The following is a 23,597-nucleotide window of genomic DNA, read 5'->3' as shown; positions in this document are numbered from 1 at the left end:
GAAGGGATGGATTGTCTGGAATAGGGAGGAACTCTAGGGTAGGAAAGGCAAATGACTTATAACAAACAAAAGGGTACACCAGATAGGAAGGTGACTACAGTAGGGTTGGATTGTCTTATATAGGGAGGAACTCTAAGGTAGGAAAGTCACATGACCCATAACTGACACAAGTGACCCATAACTGACACAAGTGCACACTAGATGGAAGATGACTACAGTAAGTATGTAAAGTCTTGTATAGGGAGGAACTCTAAGGTTCTGGCATCTGGCAGTCACTTTGTATACAAAATTTCATTTTTTTCAGGAGTCTCCATTCTTGGAACCACAGAAGAGAAGGAATCCATCAGCACATACAGTAAGTGCTAATTGAATAACTGTTGATATTGGTATTCTATAGAAGCAGTTAGTGCTCTTGTTGCCTGTAAATAAATCTTTCACATAATTATAAGTTCACATCTTACTTAATGAAAATAATTTAGCAAATTTATAAAAATAATTTTCCAAATGAGGTAACACTGGGTAGTGGGGCATTTAAAGCAAATTCAACAGATTTATACAACCTTAATCATATCTTCTACTTCTTTGCTCCGGTTTACTTTATTCTGTTGGTATCTCATGAAAAGCATATCTAGATAGGCTCGGGAGATTGGAGCTAGCTGCTGATTGATGTCTGCAAATATATGCCTCTTGTGATTGGCTTGCCGATGTGTTCAGCTAAAATACAAAAGAGAACAGAGCGCATCCCACTCTAAGAGTAATATTGTTTAATTAAGACACAAATAAAAAGCGCAATAAGTTGCACGTACAAAATGTTAGAATTTAACAGGCACAATCACCACAAAGTTCTTAACCGGTTTCCGCTGGATCTGCAATCCGTCACCCTGTCCTTGCACTCATCTGAGGGACTTCCGGAACCTCCACAGGAAAACTGCGCCTGACCAGGGGATACGCCAACATGAAGACCCGGTGTGACCAGGGACGTGGTAGAGCCGAAAAGAGAGTCTCTATGCGTTTCGTCAGGTAACGTCCTGACTGCTGTTTAAAAGTCCCGGCCTTGACACACCTCCAGTGCTAAACGGCCCGTCATTGGCTCCAGTTCATTGGGTGATGTATGGTGCACGCCCTGTCCTGGAGCTGTATATATCTATGTATGAATGTATATGAATGAGGTCAGATTTTAGTGTTTGAAAGAATCCATCAAACCCAGAGGATAAAGTACGCTGCAGGATTTTTATTCTTTGACAAACGAAGAAGTGACTGGAAGTGAATTCTGTGTTTGATCTTAGAAAGGAGGCGCTGCTCGCGGAGTAAAAGCTTCATTACACAGCCGACAAAAGTGTCCTTTACTTCCTGTCCCTGTCCCTCAAGTAGGAGGAGGCCTGAACAAGATATGTGTGTTATGTTGTGACAGCGCTGATGCAGACTTTGCGTGTATTATACACTTATCAGCCTATCCTGAGTTCCCCAATGACGGGCCGTTTAGCACTGGAGATGTGTCAAGCCCGGGACTTTTAAACAGCATCAGCGGTGAACGTTCTTATACTACTCTTGAGAAAGTCAGGACGTTACCTGACGAAACGCATAGAGACTCTCTTTTCGGCTCTACCACGTCCCTGGTCACACCGGGTCTTCACGTTGGCGTATCCCCTGGTCAGGTGCAGTTTTCCTGTGGAGGATACGGAAGTCCCTCAGATGAGCGCAAGGACAGGGTGACGGATTGCAGATCCAGCGGAAACCGGTTAAGAATTTTGTGATGTGGTGATTGTGCCTGTTAAATTCTAACATTTTGTACGTGCAACTTATTGCGTTTTTCATTTGTGTCTTAATTAAACAATATTACTCAGAGTGGAATGCACTCTGTTCTCTTTTGTATTTTCACAGTTTGTCCCTAGGAGCAGGAGCACAGCTCTGAAATCCATACCAGAGCAGCACCCACGTATTTCAACTATAGTTGGGAAGTATTTTTCATTTTCATTTTATTTGTATTTTGCTTCCTACAACTGATTTTATTTATTTATATATCTACTTGGACTGTTTTGACTGTCTATCTCGTTTATTCATGCACTCATTTGGCAGAGACATCTGAATTTTATATATATTGGTATCAAACTGATAGAAAGTTTGTTTGCCCATTAATTAATCAGTTCACTATACCATTTACGCCAATAAGGGGAGAAGCACAGCTTTATTGTATGTTTTTTGATGTGTTCAGCTAGTTCCCAGTAGTGCATTACTGCTCCTTCAAAAAAGGATAACAAGTGAATAAAGCTAAATTGATAATAGAAGTAATTGAGAAAAATGTTTACAATTGCATGCTTTAGCTAAAGCATGAAAGAAAAAAATTGGGTTTCATGTCCCTTTAACCATTCTAGCTATTCTCATGTTTATATTTGCAATTTATGGAATATTGGTTACAAATGTATCTTATTGTACCTATTCCATCTCACTTTAGAAACTCATCTTAAGAAAGGGTTCCAATTAATATCTTTATTCTTGCTATTAGGAATTGTTTGTAGCCTATGTATCTAAAAAGTCTCCCTGCCTTTTAATAATTTAATCCTTTCTCCTCCTCTTCTTGGTCTTTGTACGAGTTCAGCCACTGGGAATCTAAGTTGTGATATAGTCTGTCCTGCCTCCATAAAATGATTGGCCACCGGGGCCTGTCTGTCTGTCCCTTTGTCTAATATTTGACTTGTGTTCTATAATCCTAATCTCAGACCCTATGGGGCCGATTTATCAATGTCTGTCCGACATGATACGCTGTAGCATATCATGTCCGACAGACATCCCTGAATGCCGACAGCGTATTTAACATTGCAAAAGCAGTTCTAGTGAACTGCTTGTGCAATGCCGCCCCCTTCAGATTCGCGGCCAATCGGCCACTAGCAGGGGGTGTCAATCAGCCCGATCATATAGAATCGGGCGGATTGCAGACCGCAGCCTCAGAGACAGCAGGCCGGTTATGGAGCAGCAGTCTTAAGACCGCTGCTTAATAACTGCTGTTTCCGGCGGCTCACACGGAAACATGGGGCATCAAGCTCCATTCGAAGCTTGATAATTCGGCCCCTATGACTCTATTCACCTGTTTACACTTTAGAACAGGGGCATTTCATTAGATATATCACATAATCTGTATTACATGTGTAGTACCCTGCAATTTTATATTTCTTATCAGTCTGGGGATGATAGAGAAATCCCCCCTTCCCTAATCATATTGATACAGTTGCTACAATTCAGGTATGGATAAGAAAACAATTTTGGAGTAGATAAAAAAAAGATTTGTTTCTGCATTTTACCTGGACCTATGTTTGCTCTCACTATTTTATCTATTACTTCTTTCAAATGTTGGCATAGGTCTTTGACTAAAGTCCTTAAAGGGACAGTCAAGTCCAAAAAAACCTTTCATGTTTTAAATAGGGCATGCAATTTTAAACAACTTCCCAATTTACTTTTATCACCAATTTTGCTTTGTTCTCTTGGTATTCTTAGTTGAAAGCTAAGACTAGGAGGTTCATATGCTAATTTCTTAGACCTTGAAGACTGCCTCTAATCTGAATACATTTTGACCACTAGAGGGCATTAGTTCACATGTTTCATATAGATAACATTGAGCTCATGCACGTAAAGTGACCTAGGAGTGAGCACTGATTGGCTAAACTGCATGTCTGTCAAAAGAACTGAAATAAGGGGGCAGCCAGCAGAAGCTTAGGTAAAAGCGTATATTTTTATAACTGTGTTGGTTATGCAAAACTGGGGAATGGGTAATAAAGGGATCATCTTTCTTTTTTAAACAACAAAAATTCTGGTGTTGACTGTCTCTTTAATATATAGATTTACATTTTTCAAAATATGCTAATGTTCATTAATTATTTTTGTTATTTGCCTACTCAAAATGTTGTATTGGGAAACAAATGTTAATCTATCTTTTTGACCTTTCTTCTTTTGGTTTATTTTTAATGAAGATTCTCTAGTTATCGCCCTAATTTCCTTTATCTGGTGCTCGGGTAACCCCGTGCCAAAAAATGGGTCCCCATCTCTTTTAACCTAATCTCTGTTGTTTTCTCATCAGATACAATTTTCTTTAGATGCATTAACTGCCTTTTTGGTAAACTCTTTATAAGACTTTCAGGGTCTGCACTCTCATACATCAATAAACTATTCCTATCACTCTCTTTTCTATATAGATATACTTTTAGATTTGCCACTTCTTAATTGCAGTGTCAAGAAAGTCAATATTTTCCTCACTAAAAAATAAATTTGAATTTAATTTATCTAGTGGCTATATTTAAATCCTGTACAAAGACCATTAAGGAATCAATTTCTGCCCCCCCCCCCCATATGCCAAAAATATAATCTATATAATGAAACCAGCACTTTCCATGCTGTAAACAAACCTCTCCCCATACATATTCATGAAACTATTGGCATATGTTGGGGCGACATTGCGGTACTCTGACGCTGCAGAGAAAATTGGTCCTGGAAAAGAAATTTTTTAGAATGTAATACTACATTTAATAATTCCAATATAAATTCACTCTCCCCTTCTGAAAATCTAATATTCATTTTTTTTAAAGCTTTAGACATTGCTCCAACCCCACTAGTGTGTGTAACAGATGTATATAAATCTTGTATATCTTTCAAATAGGTTACGAACCGTGTGACAAAGGGCATTCAAAATCTATCTATGTAAATGGACACATTTGTCAAAATAGAACCCATACTCGTCCTATAGTGACAAATGTGTCCATTTACTTAGATAGAATTTGAATGCCCTTTGTCACACGGTCCGTAACCTATTTGAAAGATACAGGAGATTTATATACATCTGTTACACACACTAGTGGCGTTGGAGCAGTGTCTAAAGCTTTAAAAAAATGAATATGAGATTTTCAGAAGGGGAGAGGGAATTTATATTGGAATTATTAAATTTAGTATTGCATTGTAATCATTTTCTTTTCCAGGACCAATTTTCTCTTTTTTAATAAAATTGAAGAATCTATCTTTACAAGGAGATAAATTAAAAAACTTTTCAGAATCTCTTTTCAGATTCTCAGAAATGCGACCGCACAAGCGTTAACTAGATTTGCTCTTGTCTGGTTAGCAAGACTGAAGACATAGGGGCCGATTTAACAAGGGCCGAATGGCCCCTAATCTCCCTGTTTCCACGCGAGCCTTCTTAAAGGGACAGTAAACCTTAAAAATAATGTTATATAATTCTGCACATAGTGCAGAATTATATAACATTATTTAGGTGCTATAGCTATAAACGCATTTTTTACCTTTTAATTTGTTAAAAATATGACGCTTTTACAGACCCGCTCTCTGCTGAGCGGGTCTGTTATATTTAGTCAGCGCATCGGGCCAGCTGTATAATCACAGCCCGGCCCGACCACGCCATAAGACTAAGTGCAGCTCGCTCCTGTGACAGGAGCGAGCTGCACTTAGTGCTATGGCGCGGTCGGGCCGAGCTGTCCCTTTAACTGCCGGAAACAGCAGTAAAGAACTAAACTCATATTCCTCCTCTGAGGCTGTGGTCTGCAATCCGCCCGATCTTGTATGATTGACATCACCTGCTAGCGGCCGATTGGCTGCAAATCTGCAGGGGCAGCATTGCACAAGCAGTTCACCAGAACTGCTTGTGCAATGTCAAATGCAATGTCAAATTGCTGACAGCAATGTCTGGCGGATATGATCCGCTACAGAGGATCATGTCTGCTAGACACTGATAAATCGGCCCCCTTGTGTAAAGGGTTAGTTGCATTAAACATGAATACATTAATTTAACAGTTACACTTCTATGTACACTATCTGATAAAAAAATATTAATATAAATATATCTATATAAAAAAAAAGTTAAAGGGACATAATACTCATATGCTAAATCACTTGAATCTGATGCAGTATAACTGTAAAAAGCTGACAGGAAAATTTCACCTGAGCATCTCTATCTAAAAAAGGAAGATATTTTACCTCACAATCTCCTCAGCTCAGCAGCGTAAGTTCTGTGTAAAAAGTTATACTCAGCTGCTCCCAGCTGCAGGTAAAAAAATAAAAAAAATGAAGAAATGAACAGCAGCCAATCAGCATCAGCAGTGCTGAGGTCATGAACTCTTACTGTGATCTCATGAGATTTGACTTATCTCTCATGAGATTTCATAGTAAACTTCCTTTACCTGATTGGTGAAATAATATGAGAGTTCACGATGCTCATTCCCTTCAGCTGTCCCAGGACAGACACACTAAAATGCTGCTTAGATATCCTTTACAATGGGAGGTGGCTACTGAGGAACTTTTGAGGTAAAATATCTTTCTTTTTTACATAAAGATGTTCAGGAGATATTTTCTAGTCAGCTTTTTACAGCTATGCTGCATCACTTTCAAGTGTTTAAACATTTGGGTATTATGGCCCTTTAAAAAGGTATATGGTATATGACAAGGTGTTCCGAATGGAAGGGCTACAATTTGTGTGTATGTATGTGTATGTACATTTTTTTTATATATATATATATATATACACACACACACACACATACATGTCTAAATATGTCTATGCGTGTATATATACATATGTATAAATGTGTATACATGTGTATTTATGTTTATCTGTGTATATATGTATGTACATATATATATATACTGTATATATATATATATATATATATATATATATATATATATATATATATACAGGTAGCCCTCAGTTTACGCCGGGGTTAGGTTCCAGAAGGAATGGTTGTAAATTGAAACCGTTGTAAATTGAAACCCAGTTTATAATGTAAGTCAATGGTAAGTGAGGGAGATAGGATCCAGGCCCCTCTCAAAATTGTCATAAGTAACACCTAATACATTATTTTTAAAGCTTTGAAATGAAGACTTTAAATGCTAAACAGCATTATAAACCTAATAGAAATAATCACACAACACAGAATATATTATTAAACTAAGTTAAATTAACAAAAACATTTGCTAAACAGCATTATAAACCTAATAAAATAATCACACAACACAGACTTCACTTGCATTTTTCTGCAAACAGTTCTTTCTATGCATTCCAATCTGGACTGATTTATAGACAGGAAGATCTTGTTCCTTTGAAATCTGTTCAATAGCTCTGGTCTGGTTAAACTAATTAAGTTCAGCTTGCTTGGCTTTGCTGCAACACAAGCGAACAGCTCCACCTACTGGCTATTTTAATAAATGCACTGCTTCTCAATTCTTTTCAATAGCAGTCACATGACTGGAAAAAAAGGTTGTTATTCTGAAACGGTGTAAAATGAACCGTTGTAAAACTAGGGCCACCTGTATATATATATATATATATATATATATGCACACATATGTATATACTTTAGAGCCCTTTCCACTCAAATACCTGGAAATAAGAAAAATATTTTTTTTATAAATTGAAATATTTAATAATGTGTGTTACTGTGTATGTACTGTAAATATTTTAATTTACATTTTACTTTCAACTTGTAATACTCGCTATATAGTGCACCACTTGTAATCTGGCCCTTCAAGTTTAATGAGAGAAGGAAAGGACTCTCAAGCACTTAAAAAGCAAAAATGGAACTAAATCAGATATCTTAATGTATAATCTTGTTCATAAAAAGGCATATAAAAATACACATCTACTCAGCGTATGCTCAAAAATGGACAAACACCATTAGTATGTAACGCTAAATGGGAAAGTACACATAAAATCACCACTTCCAATGTTAATAGTACATACACGTATGTCTATCAGAATCTTTAAATAAGTGCCCCAAATGGTTTTGGAATTCTAGTGTCGGTTAAAGTATGGTAGATCCACTTCCAATAGTTCTAACGAGATAAAAAGGATAACTGCAAAACACAAGGGAGCAACTAGGATTCAAGGTAGCATAAATCTTTTAATATTGCTTCACTCACGAAAAATAGAATTACACTCACATAAAAGCTATAAAAACATTAATTTCAACGGAATACACGTTTTTACCCCACATCTGAGGGAAACTTCTGATAAATAATTATTATTAGTGTTATGGTTATAGACTGTATACCAATTTCTAATAAAAATAGATTATTACAATGACTCCAAAGGGAGACCTTTTGGCTACATGACTTAAACACTCTAGTTCCAAATGGCCTCAATGTAGATCTAGACTTAGCAGCATTCCAATAAAATATATTCAAGTACATAATAAGGGCGAACTGTGGGTTCCTTCTAAAAGATATAACAAGCATAACGATCAATAGGATCTAGTTTATGATAATGCAGTTCTAATCTATAGGATTAATACTGTAGTTTAGTTCTAATTCATAGGAAAGATATCTATAAAACAATCTTTTTATTTGTAATTTTCTTTTATCTAGTTTTTTAAATGGATGTGAATGAATTGATGTTACTTTTTCTAAATTATATATATATATATATATATATATATATATATATATGTTGCGGGTAAAGTGAGATATTGGGTAATCCTCGGATTACCCATGTAAAACAGACATTAGCCAAGCGGCTGTGGGTAAAGCCCATTGTATGATCATAAATCCCCTCAGAGTCCGGAGTCACCGCATCAAACATATATACCATGCACTGTGATTCTCCCATCCTTACTATCTTATTTTCCTCCGCTTGGGGGGTTCAAGGAAGGCACCCTGCCAATCCTCTGGCATACACCCAAAGTGAAATTTGTGGAATGAGGTTTATGAGGATTGGGTGGGGGGCCTTCCTTGAACCCCCCAGATGAAGGCAAATAGTGTAGATGGGGAGTTACAGTACATCGGGCTTGGGTTATGTCCGTTTTACCCAGGTAATCTTAAGATTTCTTACTTTACCCGTAATACATATATATACTGTATATAACAGGAGGCTGAAAGTCACAGTATTTTAAACTATAAAGGTGTAATATATACATTTTGTAAATATTATATAATGTTGCCATTCAGGGTGCATTTTTCTGTGTACGGATTAATCTCGATTTAAGAATACATGGAGTATTAACATGGAGAATTCCACCAATTACCATTAGATGGTATATTTCATGACCATATTTAGAGACGCATGTAAGTAGCAGATGCCGGCCAGATAGAGGAGCGGATCAAGGAGGTGTCAGTAAGACTGTGACCATAGTCTGGTGGACGTTATTTACCAGAAGTTTCCCCTCAGATGTGGGGTAAAAACAGGTATCCCATTGAAATTAATGTTTTTATAGCTTTTATGTGAGTGCAGTTCTATTTTGCATGAGTGAAGCGATATTAAAAGATTTATGCTACATTGATCTTAGTTGCGCCTTTGTGTTTTGCAGTTATTCTTAAAGGGAAAGTCAATTCTAGCGTTTTACAAACGGTAGGATTGACTGTTGAAATAAATAAAGGGGACTTTCATTTATGAAGTATAAGATACTTCATGTAGTAAGCTCCTTTATTTGTTTCAACCGATCGCCGTTCTTAGCTGCTACAGCAGCCCACGGGTAAAAAAATGGTAAAACGCTAGGATTGATTATCACTTTAATGTTTAATGTTCCGTTTTCTCATATTTGTTAACTTGATGATAAAATGAGTCTGGGGTTACAGATGCAGCTGGAGGTTTGCAGAATGCGCAATACGTGTCTCTCGGCTACAGGCCAGAATTGGCGGGTCTTTTGTCAGTATCGGTTAACCCTTTGTGTGCTTCATTATAGATACAAAATGATACATTTACCAATATCTTTACTTCATTCAAAGAAACTGAGGAGTTTTTTTCAGGTTTTATTTGTTTTCCCAATTCTTTAGATGATGAAAAACAAGTTGTGAAAACACCTTCAGTGAGAAGACACAAATCTCCCCCCAGGAGCCGGTCAGGTAAGTCTGTATGTGCAAACGCTGAGCACTCACTACTGAACTCACAGCTTGTATGTTTAACGACCAGAAGCAAACACTGGGCTACCTTCACTAAGGAATCTATCCAGCCTCAGTGATTGCTATGTGATTCCATGCAACCGATTCACTAAACACTGAAGAAACAAATATGCTTTAGTCTGATATATAGCCTGACACACTGGTTCTCAAACCTGTCCTCGTGCCTCCCCAACAGGCCAGATTTTCAGGATTACCTTGGCTGAGAGCAGGTAAATAACCATGGTTACTAATCAGCTGATTATTTTACCTGTGCTCTAGTTCAGATATCCTCAAAATCGGTCCTCTTAGTGAGGCCTGAGGACAGGTTTGAAAAACCAGTGGCCTAACATAGGAACTGGTTAAACTGGGTGGTGAAATTAGAGAGGCTAGTGGGAGCTTTAGTGAATCAGCTGCATAGAGTAACTTATCTGACAAATACAAGGTTTAGCATTATTTCTAGCTACAAATGGGGAGGTTTTGCTACAGGGCACACAAAGTCCCTTGGGAAGAGCTTTGTGCCGTTCAGTTTCTACTTACTCTCTGATATTGTTCTTCTGTGTCCAGGTGCACAAAGCTCCCACCTGTGGGAATTCCTCCGGGATCTTCTCCTCTCCCCAGAAGACAACGAAGGGATTCTGGACTGGGAAGACCATGACAAGGGCATCTTCAGGGTGGTTAATTCTGAGGCTCTGGCACGGATATGGGGTCAAAGAAAAAGGAATGATCGGATGAACTACGAGAAACTCAGCAGAGCTCTGAGGTGGGTTCCTGAAGTACAAACTCCTGGGGCCACACTCTGCCAAGAGGGAACCACCTTGTATACTAGATAGGTCTGTTGCCCAGCCAGGGCTTCCTGCTGAGCTACTTCAATATTATAAGTATTATTACTCATCACTTGGTGTACAGCGTTATGTTCTGGTCATTATCGCTCAGTACAGAGACTGTTACTGACAGAGTAAGGAACCCTAACAAATGGTACCAGTTATGTGTCTTGAAGTCACTAAACAGTTAAAAGCTAAATGCATTCCATGGTTCAGAAAGAGCAGCAATTTTAAGAGACTTTACAATTTACTTCTGATATCAAATTTACTTTGTTCTATTAGTAACCTTTGTTGAAAAATTATACCTAGATACGCTCAGGAGCAGCCCTGCATTGCTAAGAGCTGGCCACTGATAGGTAGCTGCACATATATGCCTCGTCATTGGCTCACTAGATGTGTTCAGCTAGTTCCCAGTAGTGCATTGCTGCTGAGTTTATCTATGTGTTTAACCATTTACAGGCTTCATAACATAGTTCTATATAGTGTAATAATACATTCTCTAACATATTACAGCATTTCCCTTTTACACTTTCATGTCCTATTGGGAGCACACATCCTGCAGACATGCCAGTCTTACTTAATGGTACAGAGTATACTGTCTGCATTCTGCCCCATTAGAGTCCTCCACTGGTTCTGTGCCCCTCTAACAAGGGGATCTTGTGTGCTCACTGGGGGGCCTGATGATCTGAAGATCTCCCCTCCAGGGAAGATGATCTAAAGATCTCCCCTCCAGGCAAGATGATCTAAAGATCCCCCTCCAGGCAAGATGATCTAAAGATCTCTATAGTAACAAGATAGTAGGTAAAGTAGAACTAATGGTAAGTACCTATAGGTGACAAATATTTTTGTAATCAAGAAGCACCTGTTAGGGAAGCAATATAGCACTAAGGAGACTCATAGAAAAATTAGTTAAAAAGTCTGTAACAAAAAAATGTGCTTTACCCCTACAACTATATAGGAAAAATGATCACTGAATAATAAAATAACAATTTTCTAATCATTCATACTTTATCTTTATTGGTTTAACTATTCAATCATACACGTTTAAAAACACTTAAAACTCTCTAGATATTAATATATAGCATATGTGAGTATGAATAATAACTCTGAGAATCATGTATCTAGAAGTGAAACATTGTAATTGGTTTGTATAATATCAAGCGATTAGATACAAACAATATCTTTTGTAGCCAGTTACTAATACATTCAGAAATAACGTTGTAACAAGAGGACCTGTTAATATGGTGCTCGGACAAAATTCCGACGGACAAAATGCCGAAACACATTCGTCCATCAGACATATGTCCGAAATACACTGCTTCCGACTGCACGCCGAACAGCACAATCACGCAATCACGTAATTGCGTAATTGTCATCAGAAAAATTTAAATATATATTGTGGCTACTGAGGTAAAAAAACAACACAAACACTTAAATAAATAAATTTAAAAAAAACATAAAATTAAAAAAATGGAGTTCATAAAGACGTGTAAAGGAGGAAGAAAAATGTTATATGAAGGTTATGCATACATTGTAGACAAAAAAAAAAGAAAATATCACATATTGGAGATGTGAAAAAAATGGTTTTTGTGGAGGAAGGCTAAAAACCATTAATGATATAATTGAAAAAGATGCATCAAATCATTCACATCCACCTAATGCAGCAAGAATTTTATCTATGAAAACAATTGAAAAAATAAAAGAAGTTGCTAAAAATTCAGAAGAAGTAACATCAAGCATAATACAAAATTGCACATCTAATTTCCCCCTTGAAGCAGCAGGAGCTCTACCTAAAAAAGAAACTCTTGCCAGAATGGTACGTCGACATCGAACAACACCAAATGGAAACATTTTAAATGATGATTTAAGAAAAACAACCAGAGGAGAAGATTTCATCATGTACGAAAGTGAAAATTTAATCATTCTGTCTACTAAACAAAATGTAGATCTTCTTTCAAAAAAACAACACTGGCTCTGTGACGGAACATTTGACTCAGCTCCTTTAGGTTTTCAGTTGTATACAATACATGTTTAATAGAAGATAACCATGCCATACCATTAGTATACTGCATATCAAAAAATAAAAATCAGGAAACTTATAATTTAATTTTTAGTATTATAAAAGAAAAAAATCCAGATATCAATCCTATATCAATTACTGTAGATTTTGAAAGAGCAGCAACAAATTGCATGACAAATTTTTTACAAAATACAATAATTTATGGATGCTTTTTCCATTTTTCCCAATGCCTGTGGAGAAAAATACAATCTTTGGGCTTAAAAATATGGTATAATAATGAAAAAAATGCTCTGATCATAAAATGCTTAGAAGCATTAGCATTTGTGCCAGTGGAAGATGTAGTTGAAACATTTAATGACTTTGTAAAATCAATAGAAAAACAAAACAGTAACATTTTATCTGAATTTTTAAATTATTTTGAAAAAACCTGGATTGGCGAACTACAACAAGGTACAAGAAGAAAACCTACTTTCGATATTACGATGTGGAACACTTTTGAAAGAACAAAACTAGGGTTACCTAGAACAAACAACTCTCTAGAAGGATGGCACAGAGCATTTGACCAACGAATGTCTATTACCCACCCAAGCATTTGCAGACTAGTTTCAAAAATAAGAAAAGAACAAGCAGAATGGGAGTTAACAATTGAAAAAATTAATTCTGGAGTTGAACTGAGAAAACCAAAAAAAAAATATGAAATCATAAACAACAGGATAATGAAAGTTTTAGAAAAATACAGTGAATACTCAAGATTAGACTTTTTAAAGGCAATAGCACATAATATATAAGATTTACTTAAATAAATCAAGATACATTCGGCCGAGGGCAGATACGATCCAAAATTTTCTGTTACAATCAGTGACTCGGGCGCCGCAACCGCCTCTGGGAACCTATCCATGGGTCCCTACCCTCACGATGTACTTTTAACACATAATATAATTATTATAATTATAATATTATATATTATAATTAATATGTTATATATAAATTGATTTAATTGTCTTTTGTCAGTCCACTATTAAAAATGTTATAAATGTTATATATAAATTGATTTAATTGTCTTTTGTCAGTCCACTATTAAAAATGTTATAAATGTTATATATAAGTTGATTTAATTTTTTTTTGTCAGTCCACTATTAAAAATGTTATAAATGTTATATATAAATTGATTTAATTGTCTTTTGTCAGTCCACTATTAAAATTTTTATAAATGTTATATATAAGTTGATTTAATTGTCTTTTGTCAGTCCACTATTAAAAATGTTATAAAACCGTGATTTTTAAGCTTCATTCCCACCCAGCAGCCGGATAAATGTCTTTCGGAATATTGTCCGTCGGACAAGCGTCAGTCGGATAACAGTCCGGCCACGGTTAATATGTGGGATATCAGATTGCTAGATTAAAGCTATCTAGCTAAAACTCTATCTGTAATTATAAAGTCCTTGCTTGCACAGTTAACTTTAGCACAGCTGTTCAGTGTAATAGATTCTGTCTGCTTAAGCCCCTTCTATATCGGGGGGCTAGATTAACGTTTAACTGACTTGTTTCACAATCATAGCATAACATCTGATCTCAGAATATAACACACATTTACAAGCTATTGGCAAAAATTATTACAATCAACAATTATCATAGGGAGGAAGCGTGAGCTTCAGGGGTCTGGCTTCAGAGAGTTCATACTCTCGTTTATTAACTGCTTACTCCCTATCAGCCAGATTACGAATTTTGCATTATGAGCGGCTCTGTACTAACCTGCAAGTTATTTCCACTGCTCACCCTTAATATCTCTGCTATTACAGGTTTGCAAAAACCTGGCTTTAGCGGGCAATATGGCAGCGTTGAGCTCCATACCGCACACAAATACCAGCGCTGCTTTGAGCTGGTTTTATGTGCTCGTGCATGATTTCCCCATAGAGACATCAATGGGGAGAGCCGGCTAAAAAAAAAGCCTAACACCTGCAATAAAGGAGTGTAAAGCTCTGTAACGCAGCCCCATTGATTCCTATGGGGAAATAAAATTTATGTTTACACCTAACACCCTAACATAAACCCCGAGTCTAAACACCCCTAATCTGCTGCCCCCGACATCGACGCCACCTGCAATACACTTATTAACCCCTAATCTGTTGCCCCAATGTCGGTGCTACCTTCATTACACTTATTAACCCCTAATCTGCCGCCCCCAATGTCGTTGCTACCTACCTAAACTTATTAACCCCTAATCTGCCGCCCCCAAGGTCGCTGCCACTATAATAAAGTTATTAACCCCTAAACCTAACACCACTAACTTTAACATAATTAAAATAAATCTAAATAAAAATTACAATTAATACCTAAATAATTCCTATTTAAAACTAAATACTTACCTATATAATAAAACCTAAACTAGCTACAATATAACTAATAGTTACATTGCATCTATCTTAGGTTTTATTTTTATTTCACAGCTAAGTCGGTATTTATTTTAACTAGGTAGAATAGTTAGCAAATAGTTAACTATTTACTAACTACCTAGTTAAAATAAATACAAATTTACCTGTTAAATAAAACCTAACCTAAGTTACACTAACACCTAACATTACACTACAAATAAATCAATTACATTAATTAAATACAATTAACTAAATTACAAACAAAAGGACTTCCGGTGGGCGGCGCCTGAAGATGGCCACGGATTCTTGAGGCTCTGTTCAGCTCATAGAACAAGTGGCTATATATTTCGCCATCCTAACATCCCTTGGCAAAATCTGTGCCCGGGAACTCTCCTGGATCGAGGAACACCACCCCTTGGCCGCCGAGAAGCAAGTCAAAGCTGAAAGGGACGTTTAGCGCTGTGGCGCGTTTTTTTTTTATTTATTTTTTTACCGCCAAATGGTAGAGAGTTTACATTCAATTACCGGCGCTCATTACTGATCCTATACCATGGATATATCCACTATTGAAGAACCATACACTGACGCTCAAGTTCTGGCTGAAATAAGAGCCATGTTTCTGCCTAGGCTAGACCGACTCCTATCTTCCTGCACAGACTTATGCGCAATAGCGAAGCTAAAGGAACAATCTTTCCGGCAAAAAAAGACCATCTCCAGTCAATATGGCCTTGCTTTCCAGAACCTAACGAACAACACCACATCTTACCCACGGTAGACGTGTAGTGTCCTTATGGACCCAATTCCATCACTGATCGGAGAGGCAGTGGCGACACCGGCGACAAGGGAAACTCCCCCCTGTCTACTTATGATAGAACCTGCAATAGATCCACCTCTAGTTCTAGGGAGAAACACACTGCTACCCTTGCTGCCACTTCTGGCGCTTACCCCATCTGGAAAAAGCAGTGAAGAGAGAGACGTTTATAGCACTTCTACTCCCACAAGAATAACAAGGGAGTTATTTGTCTTGCAACACCTGCCCATCACTAAGTATAATTACCAGCAGGACCACCATCCGTATACAATATCTGCATGACTACACACCGGGAACAAAATGGAGCAGACTCAGTTTGCGGCAAGCAGGCTTGGGATGCCACGGAACTGTCTCGGTTGACTGGCAAAAGCATTGTAATACCCGTTTAGTTACAGGAGTTGGATGAATTGTGGCCCTACACATTATATCATAAGCTTTACATACTCTGACAAAAGTTTAGGTATATCGCTGCACAACGCTAATGATGGTTAATTTCCCTGGTTAAAAATGTTTGTTAAATAACTCTAGCACACAATATTGATATGTCAGACTGTCTGAGTCTAGATAACTGCTGGATCTGGTAGCCTTTACCTCTCCCCCTCAACGTTACCATCAGGACTTATATTCTGATTTTGTCATTGCAGTTCTATTTGTGTTGTTTTACTTTTTTTATTTGTTGCACTAATGTTATAAAATTGAGACCTATTGGTCCTTCCCTTTTAGCCAAGAGACCACTTAACTTTGAACATGTTATGTATCATGATATTTAAATTTTTACTCATATTAATTTTGCATGTACGTTAGTGCCATATCACAGATGCACTCTGACCTAGACTAGGGCTCCAACATTTATCCATAATAGGTAAACTCCCATACAATGCAGCCCTTGGTTATTTTTTTTGGTTTGTATTTAATTAATTACATGAATTAAATACAATTAACTAAATTACAAACAAAAGGACTTCCGGTGGGCGGCGCTTGAAGATGGCCATGGACTAGTAAGAGACTATTTCAAGTAACTATAGACCTATAACCTTCTTATACATGTATACTGGAAAATTATTTAAGGTATAGCGGCATAGAAAATCTTAGGCCCTTCATCTGGTGGCATTTCATCTTACAGAGTAAGAGCCATACTTAAAACTCTTACAGTAGTACCCTCTTATTGCAGTTACCCACTCCTGCAAAGGTATTCACAGGCTCCCATGAATGCACACTCAACATCCTTTAACTTGTTAACTTTTTTTTAGACTCCCTACGAAATCAATCCCTTTTAACTTACTCCTGCTGAAAATTTGAAGCACCTGAAAATGTAATTATGTACTTACATAGTATATATCTAGTGGATAAGTAGTGTCAGAAAAATTGCTTAATACCTTACCCGGTTGACCTACATCTTATGTCTAGAATAGTTCTAACTTCTTTGCAAATGTAGATTTGGAGAATATGCACTCAATCTGTTATACATGCTAAGTCTCACTCTCAGTATAACCTTTTGAAGGATGGGCTACTCCTGTTTTTTTTTTTTTTTTTTTTTTTTTTTTGTTTGTTTGCTTGTCTGTTTGTTTGTTTTTTGTTGGTTTTTATGTTTATTGGAAAAAACAAGGAGTTCAGGTGCTTTGTATTAAGGGATATCACAGTAAACTCACTTGCTTTTCATCCTAGAAGTGCCATTCTAACTAAAAGCATCTTTGTTCTCAAACAATGAGATGGATATACCCCATATTTCTATCTCTTCTCTGCTTTATTTTAAGAAACGCTGTTTATGCATAATGTACTCTTTCATATTGTATATCTTGTCAGATTGATTTTATTGTGCATTACCATAATTTATCTGTTCTGTATCTCTATTTGTGCTTGTCCTGTACCAGAACTCCTTGAATAAAAAAAGAATTAAAAAAAAAAAAATTACAAACAAAAAGCACTAAATTACACAAAATAAAAAAGAAATGATCAAATATTTAAACTAATTACACGTAATCTAATAGCCCTATCAAAATAAAAAGCCCCCCCAAAATAAAAAAAAACCCTAGCCTAAACTAAACTGCCAATAGCCCTTAAAAGGGCCTTTTGCAGGGTATTGCCCCAAAGAAATCAGCTCTTTTACCTGTTAAAAAAAAATACAAACAACCCCCCAACAGTAAAACCCACCACCCTCACAACCAACCCCCCCAAATAAAATCCTATCTAAAAAAACCTAAGCTCCCCATTGCCCTGAAAAGGGCATTTGGATGGGCATTGCCCTTAAAAGGGCATTTAGCTCTTTTTCTTTGCCCAAACCCTAAGCTAAAAATAAAACCTACCCAATAAACCCTTAATAAAACCTAACACTAACCCCCGAAGATCCACTTACAGTTTTTGAAGACCGGACATCCATCCTCATCAAGCCGGGAGAAGTCTTCATCCAAGTGGGCAGAAGTCCTCAATGAAGCCGGGAGAAGTCTTCATACAAGCGGCAAGAAGTGGTCCTCCAGACGGGCAGAAGTCTTCATCCAGACGGCATCTTCTATCTTCATCCTTCCGACGCGGAGCGGCTCTATCTTGAAGACATCCGGCGCGGAGCATCCTCTTCTGTTGACGTCTACTGAAGAATGAAGGTTCCTTTAAGGGACGTCATCCAAGATGGCGTCCCTTGAATCCAATTGGCTGATAGAATTCTTTCAGCCAATTGGAATTAAAGTTGAAAAAATCCTATTGGCTGATGCAATCAGCCAATAGGATTGAGCTTCAATCCTATTGGGTGATGCAATCAGCCAATAGGATTGAATGCGCATACTATTGGCTGTTCCAATCAGCCAATAGAATGTGAGCTCAATCCTATTGGCTGATTGGATCAGCCAATAGGATTGAAGCTCAATCCTATTGGCTGATTGCATCAGCCAATAGGATTTTTTCAACTTTAGTTCCGATTGGCTGATAGAATTTTATCAGCCAATCGGAATTCAAGGGACGCCATCTTGATTGACATCCCTTAAAGGAACCTTCATTCTTCAGTAGCCGTCGAAAGAAGAGGATGCTCCGCGCCGGATGTCTTGAAGATGGAGCCGCTCTGCGTCGGAAGGATGAAGATAGAAGATGCCGTCTGGATGAAGACTTCTGCCCGTCTGGAGGACCACTTCTTGCCGCTTGGATGAAGACTTCTCCCGGCTTCGTTGAGGACTTCTTGCCGCTTGGATGAAGACTTCTCCCGGCTTCGTTGAGGACTTCTTGTCGCTTGGATGAAGACTTCTCCCGGCTTAGTTGAGGATTGATATCCGGTCTTCAAAAACTGAAAGTGGATCTTCAGGGTTTAGTGTTAGTTTTTTTTAAGGGCTTATTGGGTGGTTTTATTTTTAGATTAGGGATTTGGGCACAGAAAACGAGCTAAATGCCCTTTTAAGGGCAATGCCCATCCAAATGCCCTTTTCAGGGCAATGGGGAGCTTAGGTTTTTTAGATAGGATTTTATTGGGGGGGGTTGGTTTTACTGTTGGGGGGTTGTTTGTATTTTTTTTTACAGGTAAAAGAGCTGATTTCTTTGGGGCAATGCCCAGCAAAAAGCCCTTTTAAGGGCTATTGGCAGTTTAGTTTAGGCTAGGGTTTTTTTTATTTTGGGGATGAGGGCTTTTTTATTTTGATAGGGCTATTAGATTAGGTGTAATTAGTTTAAATATTTGATAATTTCTTTTTTATTTTGTGTAATTAAGTGTTTATTTTTTTTTGTAATTTAGTTAATTGTATTTAATTAATGTAATTGATTTAATTGTAGTGTAATGTTAGGTGTTAGTGTAAGACAGGTTAGGTTTTATTTTACAGGTAAATTTGTATTTATTTTAACTAGGTAGTTAGTAAATAGTTAATAACTATTTACTAACTAGTCTAACTAGTTAAAATAAATACAAACTTACCATGGAAATAAAAATAAAACCTAAGCTAGCTACAATGTAACTATTAGTTATATTGTAGCTAGCTTAGGGTTTATTTTACAGGTAAGTATTTAGTTTTAAATAGGAATTATTTAGTTAATGATAGTAATTTTTGTTTAGTATTAAAGTTAGGTTAGGTTAGACTTAGGGTTTGGTTTAGGGGTTAATAACTTTAGTATAGTGGCGGCGACATTGGGGGTTAATAATATTTAACTAGTGTTTGCTATGCGGGAGTACAGTGGTTTAGGGGTTAATATGTTTATTATAGTGGTGGCGATGTCCGGAGTGGCAGATTAGGGGTTAATAATTTTAGTGTTTGCAATGCGGGAGGGCCTCGGTTTAGGGGTTAATAGGTAGTTTATGGGTGTTAGTGTACTTTGTAACGCTTTAGTTATGAGTTTTATGCTACAGATTTGTAACGTAAAACCCATAATTACTGACTTTCAGTTTATGGTACAGATCTTGTAGTTATAGGCTGTACCGCTCACTTTTTGGCCTCCCAGGCAAACTCTTAATACCGACGCTATGGAAGTCCCATTGAAAAAGGACTTTTTGAAAGGTGCGGTAGTTACGTTGCGTTACGGCCAAAAAAGTGTGCGGTACAGTTATACCTGCAAGACTCGTTATACCAGCGGTAGTGAAAAAGCAGCGTTATGAGGTCTTTTCACTCATAATGCAAAACTTGTAATCTACCCGTAAGATAATTGTTGATTGTAATAATTTTTGCCAATAGCTTGTAAATGTGTATTATATTCTGAGATCAGACGTTATGATATGATAGTGAAACAAGTCAGTTAAATGTTAATCTAGCCCCCCCGCTTTAGAAGGGGCTTAAGCAGACGGAATCTATTACACTGAACAGCTGTGCTAAAGTTAACTGTGCAAGCAATGACTTTATAATTACAGATAGAGTATTAGCTGGATATCTTTAATCTCGCAATCTGACATCCCACATATTAACAGGTCCTCTTGTTACAACATTATTTCTGAATTTATTAATAGCCAGCTACAAAAGATAATCTGACTGCTTGATATTATACAAACCAATTACAATGTTTCACATCTAGATACATGCTTCTCAGAGTTATTATTCACACACCTGTGCTATATATTGATATCTAGAGATTTTAAGTGTTTTTAAACATGTATGATTGAATAGTTAAACCAATAAAGATAAAGTATGAATAGTTAAATCGTTCCTGTATTATTCAGTTAGAATTTTTCCTATACAATTGTAGGGGTAAAGCACTCTTTTTTGTTACAGACTTTGTAACTCATTTTTCTATGGATCTAAAGCTCTCCCCTCCAGGCAAGATGATCTAAAGATCTCCCCCAAGGCAAGATGATCTAAAGATCTCCCCCAGGCAAGATGATCTAAAGATCCACCCCTAGACAAGATGATCTAAAGATCCACCCCCCAGACAAGATGATCTAAAGACCCCACCCAGACAAGATGATCTAAAGACCCCCCAGACAAGATGATCTAAAGATCCACCCCCCAGACAAGATGATCTAAAGACCCCAACCAGACAAGATTATCTAAAGACCCCCCCCAGACAAGATGATCTAAATATCCCCCCCAGGCAAGATGATCTAAAAATCAAACCCCCCCCCACCGGCAAGATGATCTACAAATCTCCCCCCCCCCCCACCGGCAAGATGATCTAAAAATCTCCCTTCCAGGTAAGATGATCTAAAGATCTTCCACCCCCAGGCAAGATGATCTAAAGATCCCCCCCCAGGCAAGATGATCTAAAGATCTCCCCCCCTAGACAAGATGATCTAAAGATCTCTCCTCCAGGCAAAATGATCTAAAGGTCTCCCCCCTCCCCCCAGGCAAGATGATCTAAAGATCTCCCCCCCTAGACAAGATGATCTAAAGATCTCTCCTCCAGGCAAAATGATCTAAAGGTCTCCACCCAGTCTCGTCAGTACGGTGAGGTCCCTAAAAAAGTTTTAGAAACACAAACTTTACCTTGAGGCATGTTTATATCACTATGCAGGTTCTCCTATACTAAAATATAAGGTGCAAATAAAATGTCATTTATCTGCATGCTGGCGAGTAGTTGATCATCAGGCCTTGGGTCAGCTATATACAATTGTAGGGGTAAAGCACTCTTTTTTGTTATAGACTTTGTAACTCATTTTTCTATGGATCTAAAGCTCTCCCCTCCAGGCAAGATGATCTAAAGATCTCCCCCAAGGCAAGATGATCTAAAGATCTCCCCCAGGCAAGATTATCTAAAGATCCACCCCTAGACAAGATGATCTAAAGACCCCACCCAGACAAGATGATCTAAAGACCCCCCCAGACAAGATGATCTAAAGATCCACCCCCCAGACAAGATGATCTAAAGACCCCACCCAGACAAGATGATCTAAAGACCCCCCCAGACAAGATGATCTAAATATCCCCCCCCCCCTAGGCAAGATGATCTAAAAATCTCCCCCCCCCCCCCCACGGCAAGATGATCTAAAAATCTCCCTTCCAGGTAAGATGATCTAAAGATCTTCCACCCCCAGGCAAGATGATCTAAAGATCCCCCCCAGGCAAGATGATCTAAAGATCTCCCCCCCTAGAAAAGATGATCTAAAGATCTCTCCTCCAGGCAAAATGATCTAAAGGTCTCCCCCCTCCCCCCAGGCAAGATGATCTAAAGATCTCCCCCCCCCCCCTAGACAAGATGATCTAAAGATCTCTCCTCCAGGCAAAATGATCTAAAGGTCTCCACCCAGTCTCGTCAGTACGGTGAGGTCCCTAAAAAAAGTTTTAGAAACACAAACTTTACCTTGAGGCATGTTTATATCACTATGCAGGTTCTCCTATACTAAAATATAAGGTGCAAATAAAATGTCATTTCTCTGCATGCTGGCGAGTAGTTGATCATCAGGCCTTGGGTCAACTATGGTTTAGACTATTCAAACTCCCTCTGTATTAACCTATCAGGTCCCAGTCTGCACATTGTGTCATTGTCACCTAACTAATAAACATGGTGTATATCCTTTCAGGCATTACTACAAGACTGGTATCCTGGAGCGAGTGGACAGGAGGCTGATGTACAAGTTTGGTAAAAACGCATATGGGTGGCGCTGAGTGACCCCGGGCAGCGTCTGCAGAGAAAAACCACAGGACACATGCTGGACATTTCCTGTGCAGAGGGGGGATAGTGTATAAGTGTATAGGGGTGAGAGAGGGCTCTCCAGTTCCCATGTTATTTCATGTGGGAGACACACATACAGGGACATGAAATATCAAATTGTAATAGAATATTTTTTATTATTCAGTAATTTTAAGTATTTATTTTGGCCCTTTTCTGTAATTAAAATAACTTTGAAAATCAATTTTTTCAGATTCTGATAACTGGAAATGCACAAGCGTAACCGCTAATTAGGCTCAGCAGAGGGGATAGGATAAGATAGTGCAAAACAATATAAGTTTTAGTAAATTTAATGAGTGTGTGAATCTCTGAATACTGTACTCCAGGAACAAGTTTAGATCAGCTCTTACTCATGAGGCAAGTCATGCTACTGAAAATCAACTGTAGCAAAAATGGTCTTTATGTTTTCAGGAAGTTTTCACATTAAGGGCCAGTTTACAAGTGGAGTGCTATTTAACATTTGAGCATTAACTGCGCTAGAAGTGAGCTTTTTGCATGCATATTATGAGTTGAAAGTAAACAGTTATCGCTCGTGTGCTAATCCGATGGGCATAAAAAGCAGAACTAAGAATATCGTGTGCGTGATAATGTATTTCCCATAGAAGTCAATGGAGAGAAAAAAAAAACTAACTTCTACAATATATATA

At 37.7% G+C, this 23,597-nt stretch overlaps 1 protein-coding gene across 1 annotated transcript in view; it reads left to right on the top strand.

Annotated features, from left to right (window-relative positions):
- The window catches only part of ELF5 (E74 like ETS transcription factor 5), an 85,684-nt gene extending 62,550 nt beyond the window's left edge, over positions 1-23,134 (top strand). Inside the window, exons 4-7 of the mRNA XM_053688931.1 lie at positions 305-355; positions 9,760-9,828; positions 10,429-10,624; positions 22,802-23,134. Coding sequence (XP_053544906.1) covers positions 305-355; positions 9,760-9,828; positions 10,429-10,624; positions 22,802-22,886 — 401 coding nt within the window. The 3' untranslated portion in view covers positions 22,887-23,134. The remainder of the gene's footprint in view (positions 1-304; positions 356-9,759; positions 9,829-10,428; positions 10,625-22,801) is intronic.
- The last annotated feature ends 463 nt before the right edge of the window (positions 23,135-23,597 follow it).

The sequence above is a fragment of the Bombina bombina genome, chromosome 7 (assembly GCF_027579735.1).
Source record: "Bombina bombina isolate aBomBom1 chromosome 7, aBomBom1.pri, whole genome shotgun sequence".
In the NCBI taxonomy this organism is placed as follows: Eukaryota; Metazoa; Chordata; class Amphibia; order Anura; family Bombinatoridae; genus Bombina; species Bombina bombina.
This window is presented reverse-complemented; position numbering and strand designations above follow the sequence as displayed.